This window comes from Haplochromis burtoni, unplaced genomic scaffold (genome assembly GCF_018398535.1).
Source record: "Haplochromis burtoni strain Fernald_Lab_line unplaced genomic scaffold, NCSU_Asbu1 Contig_111, whole genome shotgun sequence".
NCBI classification, from domain to species: Eukaryota; Metazoa; Chordata; class Actinopteri; order Cichliformes; family Cichlidae; genus Haplochromis; species Haplochromis burtoni.
The window spans coordinates 340633-355201 of record NW_024582472.1 but is presented as its reverse complement, the minus strand read 5'-3'; the positions used below and the strand labels follow the sequence as shown (position 1 = coordinate 355201).

Sequence of the window (14569 nt, the reverse complement as noted above, 5' to 3'; positions counted from 1 at the left end):
TGTTGAGTTGTGCCTCTGTGCTCTGTGTCGTGTAGAAGTAGACTAAAGAGGAGAGGAGGAGGTAAGTGACGGTAGGGAAAAAGCTTAAACCCCCGAGGGGAAGTTTGTGTCAGCCACATGCTCCGGCTGGTCCTCACTGAGCCAGGCCTTTTATTATGTTGATTACCTCGGCCTTTTGTCCAAGATACTGACGAGACAATCGTCTGTGTGTGTGTGTGTGTGTGTGTCTCTGTGTGTGTGTGTCCCACAAAGGAAGAGGATAAGAAAGACAGACTTACACTGTTTGCAACATAATAAAAACTAGTAGCTATATCAGTAATTACATATTCAAAATACAAAAGATTATAGAAACACATTCATGCTTTTGGTAAAAAGTGCTTTAAGTGCTCAGTTAGAACAGAAAATTGTTCTATATATTTATATCAGTCCATTTGCCATTTACCAAATGCTGACAGTGGGTAAACTCAGGGGCTACAGCAAGGCTCAGTATAAAATACGTTAGGATTATTTGTAAAGTTACTCTGGTGGAGTCCAAGACTAAAACTATACTAAATGAGCTTAATAATTCATTTTTAATTATTTACGAACAATTTTGGATTTATTTTCTGTTTATGGTCTAACTGATTAGTTCTTGTAGCTTTAAAAACCCCCAAAATGTATTTAATAGAAAGCACAGGGAAAAGGAAGATGGAGGGAAGACAGAGAGGAAAGGAGAAATACAAGCAGAGAGACAGAAAGATTAAAAGAAACGGAGCGAGAGAGAAAAAAAATGAAAAGTGAATCTAATCAAGGGTTTAGAAGAGTGAGAGTACCACAGCGAGGGAGTGAGAGAGGATGACGGAGGATGTCCCCTTTACTCAGTGTCCAGCCCCCAATTTTGACGTCACATGCTGAGAGACACAAAACAACCCACTCTCAGCTGAGCTTCTCACTCGATTTTCACTCACACACTCTGGCATACCCACTCTCCAACTTACAGATACGCCTGCCCTCAGACACACCGCAACACTTGCCTCGACACCCGCTCAACCCTCAGCCTGTGCGCGTGGGCGCACAATTATCTCTACACTAAAACGCTGCACTCTAGCAGCAAGAAAAGCACAAGGTCTCTCACTTCTCACGACTGAAGCATGCTCCATCTATTGTCAAGGAATGCCTAATTTTGTGTGAAGCTGCCGAAAGGGAAAAAAAGGAGCGCTCTGGCTTCCAAACCCGACCCAGACCCCATCCCAAAGAGCAGCAGATGTGACAGAAGAGGAGAGGCGGAGAGAGAAACACAATCTCCATTACCCCTCCTCATCTGGGAGAACAATACCCGGTCTCTAGTTGGAGAGGGTCAGCTTTTGTCCTTCTCCGCACGCTCCCGCTCAAGAGTGAAGAGCAGACAGACGCGCTGACACATTGACCTGCTGCTGTGAGAAGAGAAGACGGAGCAAAGCATCTGCTGCACTCTGCTCGGTTTGATTCAGTACTTGGACAGTTCCTGAGCAACAACCAGTATCGTGTGTGCGCACGTTTGTATGAGAGTGAAGGGAGACTGTCGGGTGAGTGACTGAAGGTGATTCAGTTTGGAGCGAAGAAGCAGAAATGCAGCCCCCACGTTCACTCCAGCTTGGTCCCTGTGGCGCCTCTCTGTCCCTGGGATCTCAGGGAAGCACTACCACCTTCCAGCTGGAAGAGAAGCAGCTCTTTGAGAAGTTTTGGAAAGGGACTTTCAAGGCTGTTGCCACCCCAAGACCAGAGAGTGTCATTGTGGCTAGCATCACCGCCAGTAGGAGAGTGACTGAGTAAGTATCTACAGTTTACAGTATTTACTGCTATATTACTTCAGCAGCTTACGTGGACGCTTGCTCAAACTTCTCATTTTTCTTTAACCCTAAACTTTGTAAGCGCATTGTAGTGGAGCTATTGCTGATATAGTTGATGCACACTTTCCTTTAATTTTATATACATATTTTTTTAAATACAAGAAGTGCCAGTTCATACAGTTTCCTCCAGAAGAGCATGCCTTAAAAATCTAAAAGTCAAAGACATTTAATTAATCACCTGGCACCTGGATTAATTTTTGTTGGATACAGGATACAGATAAATGTGTAATACAGAAAGCTGAAAAAGCTGTGTAATCAACATGTGTGCGAAATTACACCTGCCAAGACATTTTTTTGATCCGTACATCAGCAAATCAGCGAATAAAGAGGTCGTGTAAGAGCCTAGCTCAAACATGCCTTTGTTATTGATTTATCACCCAGCCATCTGGATGATCTTTCTCCACTAATGTATGCAGCCACATGTGTCACGCAGCCAAACACAGCTGGCCTGAAGAGTTTGATGTTCAATTATCTGACCCCTTTAAAGGTCACGTGAATGCACTTTTTGTGCTTTTAATGTCAGACTTGTCCTTTCGTCCCCCTGTGACATGGCGCTGTGCCAGAGCCTCCGTTAAAGGAGCAACATGTTAGACATTTTCTTCCCCCTTTTCATCCCTTCGACCAAAGGTTAGCTGTAGCACTTAAAGCCTTCAGGGGAGGATGAATGTCTGATGCCCTTTTCCTGCATATCTCTGCTCTCTTGTTTTTGTCCCATCCTTGCTCCTGTCTGCATGATCAACCATCATCTGCTAGCTTTGACAGTTTTAACCATGTTATCAGGCACTGTTCTGTCTGCTTTGCCTATTTCTCAAATGTATCAGAGGAGGTTACCCTGCTTCAACTGAAACGGCACGTACAAATGGAATAAATGTTCAAACATACATACTTTTTAGTCACACACACAGAGAGCCACGGGCACATGGATATACTTATCTGTCAAATGGTGTAGCTTGCTTGGGTGACCTTTGAATGGTTTTGACACCCACTATCAACTTTCTCTTATGTGAAATTAGCTATGTTAATGAGGATTAGAATGGCCCATTTCATCCTACATTGGCACAGGCAAGCGAAAGACACAGTGAATCAAATAATGTGTCCTTAATGGCTTCTATTACAGCAGGACCGTAATACTGCATATGGCTTGGATATAAAAGATTTTATTGGCTTGTAGGATATGGATAAAAAAAAGACTTTTTATTATAAGAAAGTGATCAAATATGCATTTGTTCCACTGTGCCCCAGCTCCGCAATCTAACCAAATAATTGTAGTCACAATTTTTCTGTCAGTCAACCATAGCCTGGTGCAGATGACAGATTCAAGTCTATTTGGGGAACCTGGCAAAATAAATTAGAAGCAAACTGAATGGGCTCTCATAAAAAGAAAGAAAGAAAGAAATGTATTGTGGCTGGCTGCTGTGAACTGAGCAGCCTTTTTGAAATAGCTGGAGACTCTGGAGCGGGGCCCAGCTGTCTATTCAACTTTAGCTTCACCAGGAAAGAAGCTTTCCTCAAGTGGCTCTGCCCCTCCACGGGCTCCGTCCGGGTGACAGTGATGATGATGGCGGCATGGCAGGGGCAGGGGCAGGCGAGAGCAAATGTCCCCACAGAGAAGACATAATGTTGCTAATTCGCCTGGGTCTATTTGTGAAAGACAACGGCAGCGTCCCCGTTGTCCAGAGTTTGTCTCTCGCCCTGTCTCTGTGTATATTTACAGTTTGGCTTGGGTGATACAGATTGTAAATAATGAGAAAAACAAAACAAACAAATGCAACACCCAGAGAATATGGATGCAGGACATCCTAGCTCCCTTCCTACCGCACTGTTGATTTTGCCCAGGCATAGGGTGACTGGGGAACGCTTAGACCATCAGAATGCATTGCCTTAGGCTTGCTCCTCTTCCTCTTTCTCTCCAAGAGGAGACATTATTATTCACTGTGGATAACTGGGGGGTGATGAACAATTGCAGTGAGTACGAGAGGGCATTATGTACAACAAGCAGAGATGGAAAGAAGAGAAGAGACTGAGGGAGAGCCACAGGGTGATGCCTCATGTTCAATCGGCACGAGTCTCTGTCTGTTCGTGGCATCCTAGTCTTTCCTCTCTGTTCGCCTCTTTCTCTCTCACTGTCTCCCGTAACTCCTGAAATAAAATGCTGGAGGATAGCCACAGAGGAGTAATTAGAGTCCGCTGTTGTCCCTCTGTCCTCCCTCTATCCTCTTCTCCAGGCCAGTCACACAGAAGAGGGGAGGAGTTCACCAGCTCTATGCAGTGGGGTAGGGTTTGTCTCAAAACCATTATGACCCTGCAAGCTGTGTTGCTCGTGGGGGCTTCTGATTAAAAATGCAGCATGCCTAACTTAATGTTGTATAGCGTGTGACCACGAGTGTGTGTATACGCGTGCGATCATGTGTGTCCCTGCAGTTTTTTTCAGCGGTTGTGAGGATTTGAAATAAGGGTGGAAGCTCGTAATGCGTGTGTATGTGCGTGCGTGTGACTGCCATATTAGTGGGGTCTTGTCCAACTCTGTGGCAGATGGCAAGCTTGAGAGACTGCAAAGAAAGGGAGGGGGTGAAGTGTGAGTATGTGTGGGTGTGTGTGTATGCATGTGTGGTTGGGGGTTTCAGGCCTCTTACCTCAGCAGATGCTGGTTTAACGAGAAAGAGAGAGAAAGGGTGTTTGGAGGGGCTTGTACTCTGACAGCACCGGTGGGAACGTACAGCAGGATGGACAAAATAACAGGAACACCTTTAAACAGAATGCAATGCAAGCTAACTGCAGCCTCAAAACTTTAGTTTAAGTTTGAATACAACTCAAAATATTGGATTTTAAAATACTTCAATAATTCTTCTGCTTCTTTAATATGTTTTTGTTTTGTTTTGTTTTTATTATGCCATTAATACTGGGGTCGGGTGCGGTCTGAAATCTACATCTAAGGCTGAAACAGTAGTTTCTGAGTGACAGAAAAACAGTAGCATTTACATATCCTTGGGTTTTGACCTCTCAGATTGGTCATGACACAACCATACCATGAATTTAAGAAGCTGGAAAACACATAAAATAGAAAATGTGTCATTGCTGGTCAGTTTTATTACACTTAACACTTAAATGTAATACAAATCCTTAAACAAAATGCACATTTTCTCATTGTCAATAGGTTGCATTTCCAGATTTGGTGAAATATGATAAGTCTACCTCTGCCATTGTGTGGACTACAATTTAACTGCAAAATGAAAAGTTGGTCTGTGGCTGGATGTGATCATTAGACCAAACTGACTGCAGTTTACAAAGTTAAATGCTTGTAATTCCAGCACTGTAATTTCTTGCACACCTGATTGATACAGGCATATTTACAAGATAACAATTGATATTCGTTCAACAGATTCACCGGTCTAGTTCACATGCAGAGTTAAAGTATGTGGGCTCGTTCTGTTGTCTGTAATAAAGCGGCAGTTCGGGTTATAATTATATTGTTTGTCATTGTTTTCTCTTCAAAATTGTTTTGATTAAGTGGCGGTTTGTTCATAGCATGTGATTGTCTGACGGCTTGTAGCCTCTCAGAGTTTTTGATGTTTGCGTGTCCACCTCCTGGCTGTTGGAATTGCACAATTTGCTAAAGAAAATGTCTTAGATTTAAATTGCTATGGCAAGAATGCTTACAGCATCCACGCCCATTTAAGCAAATACAGGAATAATAATGCTCAGAGAGGGAGCATGAATAAATACAGGATATACTGTAGAGTCTGGAAAACATCAAGGAGTAACAGTCACAGCTCCCCTTGGGACGAGGCATCACTCTCTTTCTTCTTCTCTCTGTGAGAATGACAAACATGATTTAGTGACGGACGAGGGGTTTGTCTGCCGTTGTACATCTGTGTCTGTTCTTCCGCTCTCCTCATTGCAGAGTATCTTTACCCGACTTGTCTTCCTCTCCTCGCATCAGTATCTCTGTCCTTGCCTCTCCTAGTATCTTTTCAGTGTGTGTTAACTCGGTCTCTCTGTGTCTGTGTCATATTACTCAGAGCACAGGATGCGGCTGCTGAAGCATGCTGACAAGAGAGCGGGAGATGATGCCAGCTCCCCAGGCAGGAATCGGACTTATCACCAAAATGGATTCCCATTTGATACTGACTCCAAAATCCATTTGAACCAATCTACCTTCTGCAGCTTCACACTTGATGCACTATTCCAGCGCGTTTCTCGCCTCTTTTTACGTCATGGGCTGAGAAAAAAAAGCAGAAAGGTTCATTGGTAAATTGGATTTTTAATCGATTCAAATACAAGGGGAAAATAAAAAAAAATATGACAAATATAAATGTGTGAGAAAACTGTAAAAAGTTACCAAATCTAAAAAGTCTACCTTCTTAGCTTTTTAATAGATGGCTGGAACATTTGTTACAATTCTGCAAGTTTTAACTTTAAATAAATAGAGGCATGTATGATAGATTTATTGTCTCTCAGGTTCTGTAATTAACTATTTTTTAAATATCTGTCTCTAAAATCAAAACCGTAGACTGGAAAGAAATAACACCTTCATGTTTAAGACAGGAGGTGCTGGCCGTGTTACTGGCAGATGAAGTGCTTTGCATTCGCTATGAAATAGGGTGAAGAAATCTCATGAAAACATGAGGTCTTCAGGAAGAAGCCTTTTTGAGTTTGCCCAATGGAATTTAAAAAGGGTTTCATAAATACTAAAATGTACAGAACTTCCCCTTTTTCCCAAGTAGTGCTGAACTATTTAGAAAGCATCAAAAGAATTCCAGAGGAATTAAAAATCTCTCATGTGAATAAGCAAATTAAATAACCATTTGAACCACATAAACTGATGCACTGTTTAGTTGAGGTCACCAAAAAGAAAAAAGCATATAGAAAGCCTTATTGCATCCTATTTTCACTCAAGGAATACAGAATGTTTCAGAAAGGATTTGTGTCAATGCAGTTACCTTTTGTGAGAAAATAATCGCCTGCAGGAGTTGGGCTAGGGAGGGAGAAGTACAGAATAGTTACAGGAAGGAGGACATTTTGAGGCCCATTAAAATTGAAGCTTAACAGCAGCCACTATGGCCATGAGTGACAATAACTAGATGATAATAAAACAAAAGAAAAAAGATAAACACTATTAAAGGTGGAGAGAAGTTAAAAAAAGTCACTCACTGCCCTTCCTAAGATATATAGATAAGCCTGTTTGCTATTTAACCACAATGTTATTCACTAGGAAATATTCAACAGGTCCTCAAAGTTCTGTATAGTTGAGATGTCTTACTCTAGAGTTTCCTGGCTTGGAGTTTGGACTTCATCTCATTTTTATTTATTTATTTGTTTATTTATTTATCAACGAGTTCCAAGCCGAATTTTTGACGACTGAGCTCTGCATGTTTCTCCTGTTTGTACTGCAGCATCTAATGCTATTGCACCACACAGGTACCACATCAACACTGAGTAGTTAGCACTGCGTTCTTGTTTTTTTGTGTAGTGTTGGTTGGCAAACAGTTTCTAGCTGCATTAGTGCCAACTTCTGTTTGTAGTTCCTTGCCACTTTGTGCAATTCTCCTTCTGGACCTGGATACATCATGAGATATGTAGCTCTGAAGTAAGAAGGATCTAAAAAAAATTGCACCAGTTCTTAAAGGGATACACCTCCACATGCATTTTCTGGAGGTAGTGAGTTATACAGAATATTTACTGATATAATTTTTACATTAAGTGGCCATAAGAAATCCATAGTGGAAATAACCCACAGAGGTCTAATCCCTTAAACGTACTGCTGCACTATCTATCCATTCATCCATCCATGCTAGTTTGTCCAGGGTCTTCTCCAGGCATGACGTGGCCTGAGGCTGGATACATTCTGGTTGAGGTCAGGTTTTCGGTCATGCACCCCTCACCTCACCAAAACACCTCAGTTGGTGTCGAGGAATAGTTCCTCACCGCAATCCCCTCCCCTGATTGGAGGAAGGGAGCCTGGGCTGAAAGCTTCAGAGTGTCTCCCGGGGTACAGTCTGGAGTTAAAAAATGTAAAGCTTCAAGATCATATTTTGTTTTAATAGTAAATGTGAAGGATTGAGTGTAAGTTGAAGGAATGAAAGAATTTGCTCACTTTATCAACAGGCCCCCAAAAAACTGGCATTCAGAACAGTGCCACCTTAAAAGTCGAATGAGACATATATTCACTGGCCTACAGCAAAAAATGGCTGTAATATATCACTGGGGAGTCTGAAGGTGTTATTGATGAATGCCAATGACCCAACAATTACTTCAAAGGTGATATTTCTGGCTTTTAAAGCTCACTTTGACATTTCCAAATTTCATCCTCATCTCGGCAACTTAAAGGCACAGCGCAGCGGTGAGAAATGAGTTTAGCTATAATGACACACCTATCGATTGTGCCTGACTACAGCTGGACTCGTGTGCTAACTTGTGATAGATGTTTAATATCGTGTAAGCATGATAGAGATAAAGGTTGAAAGCAGCACTTTGAACAGAGAGCTCAAAAGACCCTTTGATATTTGAGTCCAGGAAATGTGTCATTTTTTGTCCCCATAGACACACTCCATAAAATGATGTAAGACTGTGTGTTTATTCGAGTTTATGAATCAGGGGATCAAGCTACTGAGAACCCTTCAAGGCACTGTGTCCATGCACACACACACACACACACACACATGTACTGTATGCACGCATGCCTTTTTATTATTATTGTATGTAGTGAGTGAGTTCATCAAACCCCCAAAGGCATCAAGAGCCTAGCAGTGAAAAGGAACATACCTAAACAGAATCAGTATATGGTGTTATTATTGCTGTTTCATCTTGTTCTTTGTCTTGCTCCCCATGCCTGACAGGCAACATGAAGATAATAAAAGAGGTGGCTGTAACATGAACAGAAATAACATAAAACTGAAAAGAGCAACAGCAGCGGTGACAGAGTGATGCAGACAGTTTAGATAAATGTGTGAATGCGGGAAGTTTGTTCAGCAAGGAAGTTCAATTTTAAAGAATTGATTATGAAATCTTGAACTAGCGGTTATAAAGACCGTGAACACAAGGAAGGACAATTTAGTTTAGATTTGGCCCGTTGGTCTGTTCAGGCGTGCCAAGGATTTAGCGGCACCTTATCAGTTGCTTTAAACCTTGAGAAAGTACAAATGTATTTCTGATCGGCCTTCCACTTGTGTTTATATATTCTTTCCTCATTAGTACAAAACATTCAAAAAAAAAATAAACTCGCATGTCCAGGTGCCCACACACATGAAAACACATGTAGGTATATAATGAGAGAACATATTGAGGTTGACATATAACACAGGGAGGAGGGGGAGTGACATGATAAGTCCTTCAAAGCTGAACAGCAACAGCATCATTTTTAAGATGAAAGCAAAGAGCCGAGTGTTAACCCTTTACATCATCTTAGAGATGCTGTGAAATTTTCCCTTTAGGGATCACAGTTCGCCCACTGTGGCAACTCCTCTGCTTGGAAAATGCCACCCACACCCCTCCCTCCTGTAGCTGCTGGCTACTGTGTCATATCCTGAATTGTGCATTTTTATGATTGTGATTTGATGCAGTCGAGAATTGTTTTTCTAGTTTTTCAGGGAATAAATGTTTAGTTAGAAAGGCAAAATTCAAGTGGTTTTTTTTGTGCTAAAATGACTGGTTCACCAGTAAATGACATAGAACATATTTTTTTTTAAATTACATATTTAATTTAAATCTGTTCATCACCAACATACAAGATCCCTGGTTTAAGAGTCACAGGAGACACAAATTACAATCTGTCAAATCAAATATGCAGATTTGTCCATTGTGGCAAACTCCTGTGAATAGAAACTTAACACCACAAGACACAGAAATACTCTTTAATTACGAATACTTAGAATTGATTTTTTTGGGGTAGTTATCCCTGTGTGTTTATACTTGTTGAGGAAAAAATTTGTATCTTTGTTCCAATAATAAAACATTCAAGAGTGCATTTTTACTTGTAAATGGTGCTAAATACTAAAAAAGGTAGAGTTAAGTTAAAATTTAGTGGATCCAAATGAATGAATGAATGATAAGATGCAACAGAAGCCACACAAAATGTTTGCACTCATCTTCTAAATTGTTCTAAAGTAATTGTAAGAGCCTACTTTCCCACTCTCAGGGCTGACAAAACGACAACAATAGATATTTCATTAAGGCTATGCAAAGATGTAGAAGTTCAATAAGCATCGGTAAAACATAAGGCAAGACTGTAATCTGTCATGCTGTAAAGGGAAATTTGCTGCTCCAACAGCACAGAAGGGGGAACTGATTTTGTTTGAGCCCAAGTTTTTATGCTTGAATTGATTTAATTCCATAATGATAACAGACAAAAAAACAAATCTGAAAGTTTCTGTCTTGCTGATTAGAAATTTGACTGCTTACGAGCACAAAATACACTGAGCTGGAGTAATATGGATCCATTCTGCACCTGCCGCACTTACTTTATGTTAAAATCGAGTGCACTGACATTTAGAAAGACTCATGGCATTTAAGTCCATTAACATAGTAAATTGTGTCGCTTGTTCACAAGATGTGTGTTGGAGTATGTGCTTGTGATTTTGTCAGTTTGCCGAGTGCAGGCTCTGCAAGAATAAATGTAGCAGATGGAAACATAAAGGCGGGAAATTATAAGCAATGCACAAAAATGTCTGAAATGTAAAATCTGTAAATTCTCCTTTAAAAAAGCAAATTATTTTTCAGTGCTTTGGTTGATACGGAGTCTGATCACATGTGTTTTTATTTTTTTTGTATTTTTGCTTTTTGCTCTTTTTTTTAAGAACAAAAAGTTAATAAGTTAATTAGATGTTCCTTATCTTTATCTATGGCTCAGTAATGTTCTGGCCTCTTGAATCTATTTGAGGTGGTAACAAAAACAGAAAAGTTTTGACTCAACTTACTTTGAGCTTTGTTTCAAAGGCTTTCAGAGAAGATGCTGTATCCTTTGTTGACATTGAGGAGCAAGTACACAACAGCGTCAAAGCAAATCATGCTGTATAGGGCAAAAATTAACTTCTAGTTTCTTACATTACCGAAATGTATACGGCATTATGTGAAAAGCACATGCCGTGTAGAGTCACTGAATGCAGCCACTTTGTGTAATTGACTTGTTTGTAAAAGAAAGAAAGATGGAGCGAGGCAAGGGGGTAAAATGAGAAATGAAAAGGAGAAATGGTTATTATTTGTAATAATAAAGGTGATAGAAATCAATATAACAGTAGCGTGAAGCAAGGATGTAATGACTTTCTGGTGGAACAGAAAAAAAGGAGGAAAGGGAAGGACAAAAGAAAGACTGCGAGAAGGAAGGAAATAAAAGTGCAGACTCTGTGAGTGACATTTTGAGATTGTCCATTTCAGGACACTGGAGCAGCAAAGGTTATTACATTTTACTGAATATCATATTCCAGCCCATGAATAGAAATCCTTTCTTGAGTTGTGGCCAAAGGGAATTGAATTATATGTAGGCACATAATGTACAGCATTGAATAAACTCATAATAGACGATGAGAGAGGGGGGTGAAACGCTCCTTTGTCCTCTACTGGCTCAAGTTGAAATGGACAGTAGTAAATCTTACAGACAGTAAGAGATGACCTATTCCTTTGAGCAATTCATTACCAATGAACGTGGTACTGAGAGAGGGACGGCTTGCTCATTACAGCCTATTAGATCTTCACAAACCAGAGATTTCCCTGGACATGTAAAAGGTATGAGTCAACTTTCAACTTTAACTGCTAATCACTTTGCCCGCAGCAAACAGAATAAAGAGAAACAAAAACAGATATAAAGTGTAAGTGAGCAAAGGCTTACTAATGCAATATATGTGAAAGTGCTATTGTCATGTGCAGTTTTTTTTAAAATACGTAATTACTCAGTGGAGTTGAAATGGAAAACAATGAATTCCCAGTGACTGTAATATCCTGTGATAATTTGGTATTTAGTGTTCTCTCTATTGTTTGTCACAAACTGCTTGCTCACATGGTCTGCATATTATAGATCCATGCACATGGTGTATTATTTTTGAAGTGGTTAGTCATTTAATGTATGATCTTTTATGATGGAAGTGCATAAACCTCGTAAGACCCAAACTCTTACATGGCATGCATTTTTAATTTCTCTTTGCTATTTGGGCTGATTGCGACCTGATGAATGTAAAAACAAAGAATTACCAGATTTTTTTTTTTTTTACCTAATTTTTGTTTCTGAGAAAAAGGAGATCCAAATATGAGGACATTCACTTTAAATTTGGATAGAACAGTGGCAGTATAACGTCCTCGTAAGTGGATATCAGGCCCTTGTAGAGCAAAATGTAATATTTTTGTCTATACAACCCAAAATGTGATGTCCATATGTGTGGACACCAGATCCTAGGAGGTTAAATCTGATTTTGGTATTTTATTTACATCTTTCTTTTAAAAAGTTGTACCACTGGCAAAAAACGTGTGACCAGAAACCGTCTTAGTATTAATCAAATAATTCACAAGTGATGTGCATGGATGCACACCAGTATACCAGAGAATTCTTGTTGAAGTCTCACTACTGCCAAAATTTACCTGAAAAGAAATGGAGTGTTTTTTCTAAATATACTCTGATATTAGCAAACCCTAAACCACAGCTCAGGCATTTAGTCAATCAACTGATTAGTTGATCAACTGGTAACTATTTTAAAATGAATAATTAGTTTTTTGCAGCTTCTCAAATATATCACGTCAAAGAAGAAAGACAAAATAGAATAAAATACATTTGTCTGTGAATATTACTGCAACTCTATCCCTTTTTTAAAACATTATTTGCAGACACAGGCCAGAGTGATCAATAATGAAAAAATTGTCAGTTTTAGCACAACTCCAAGACCCTCAGTCTAAATGATATAATGTGACAGGTTCTGAATATACAACAGCTGATCATAATAACATCAGTGGTGCTTCAGGGGTAGACAGATTATTACCACATCCAACTGGAACATGCCATTAGGTAGTGCAATCACTCATAATGACGGTAGGCAGAAATCGCTCTCTCTCTAAAATCGCACTGAAGCAAAAGCCTCATTAAATATGTATGCATATGCCAGAGTTGCCATTTTGGAAAATCTGAAAAATCCTGGATAACAGGCCAAAGCTCCCTTTTATTCTAGAAGCAATTTTAACTCTGGTGTTAAAAACATCCCAGGAGTCTCTTATTTACTGTAGGTCTACACAGATTCACACAAAAGGCATTCAGAAACAAACTCAAGGTTCGTCTCACATGGACTGACCATCAGCGTCGTTGGTCTTTTTCTTTTTGTGCCGAGTGCACTACTTCTTTGTAACTGGAGCCCCGAAGCAGTCATTGTATTCATTATTAAAATGCGAACTTATCAAAGTCAACTTCTCATCACTTAAATCATTTCAAGGCTGAGTGGCTCCCATGTCTCAGCCTCCTCCTCCATTTTTCATTTTTGCTGCTTGCCCATCCTCATTTCAGTAAGATGGTCTGCCAGTCATGTGAAATTGCCACCATTTGCATAACTGATGCAGGGTTAAGGGTGCAAACTGCGGCAGTGTTGATGTCACAAATGCAATCAGAGATGGTAGCGCAGGAATTAATTGGCTCGCCACATTATTTCCTTCACACGGCCTTGCTCTCACCTTTGGTGTCACCCCATGACTTGAAAAATGACAAGAGGTTTAAAAACTATGAAACTTCTCAGCAAGGTGAAAGACAGGGTTGCTTTATACGTAGATCATTTTCAGAAACGTTCCTGTGAAGTTGCATCACATCTGAAATGTTTGTTTTTAGCTGCTTTTGCACATGTCAGTCAAAGAAATGACCTTTTCAAACAGCAAATACGTCTGCCTTAAGATAAGATACAACTAAACCTCTCATGATTCCAGGTTATTATTCTCAGCCCTTTAGCCTCATTATGCTATTGAACGGTTCAATATATAGCCATAATAACAAAATACTAATAATATTTTTTTTAAAACAAGGTAGTCTTTTAGCTAGGATTCATTTTTGCTGCTTGCTTTCTTTTTAAGTAGTAATTTATTTTTTAACACCTTTAAGCAGTAAAATTACTGTATTTTATGTCAGGATTGACCAGATTGTTGATCAATAGCAGTGTTTCCCGATTTTAAGACACTCCTAGTGTATAACAGCTAGTCATTAGTGCAGTTATAGCTCCTCTAGGGAAGATTTTAATGTAGTGTAAGGACACAGTGTCACAGACAATGAAGCACCCTTCAGAGGTTAGCACTGTCACAGATAGAAGGTATGAGAATTATCCGCATTATCCGTTATCTTAACCTATTCTTAATTTAACCTTCCTCCACTGTCAGAGTACCCAACAAAGGAGAGTTGCCTCTACATAGGACTGTATGGGTCAAACTTAAGAGCTTTTTAACAGAAAGCAAGCAATCATAAAGTTAACTGGTCATGGTAGGGGTGCCATTCACCCATCTACAATAAGTTTTTACAAAGTTAAATTAGCTATAGAATAGCTACAGGAACATCTACAGTTAATATCCAAAAGTTGATTCTGTTCATCTGGATGTAACGTTTTTAGTGGGAGAAACGTTTCATCACTCATCCAAGTGACTTCTTCAGTCTCAGCTAACTGACCTCCCAGCCCATTGTTCCTTCAGTGGTGCTAGTTTCAGTCATTATGCAAACGTACTGTTTATAAGCTTGAGGAAACCTGCAGTCAGTTGAG

General features: G+C 39.8%; 1 protein-coding gene across 2 annotated transcripts in view; it reads left to right on the top strand.

Annotated features, from left to right (window-relative positions):
- The first annotated feature begins 919 nt into the window (after nucleotides 1-919).
- The window catches only part of srrm4 (serine/arginine repetitive matrix 4), a 61721-nt gene continuing 48071 nt past the window's right edge, over nucleotides 920-14569 (top strand). The window contains exons 1-2 of one of the 2 annotated variants that reach the window (XM_005928888.3): nucleotides 920-1787; nucleotides 4094-4141. In XM_005928888.3, coding sequence (XP_005928950.1) covers nucleotides 1588-1787; nucleotides 4094-4141 — 248 coding nt within the window. In that variant the 5' untranslated portion in view covers nucleotides 920-1587. The remainder of the gene's footprint in view (nucleotides 1788-4093; nucleotides 4142-14569) is intronic. The other variant, XM_005928889.3, reaches the window with a different exon arrangement.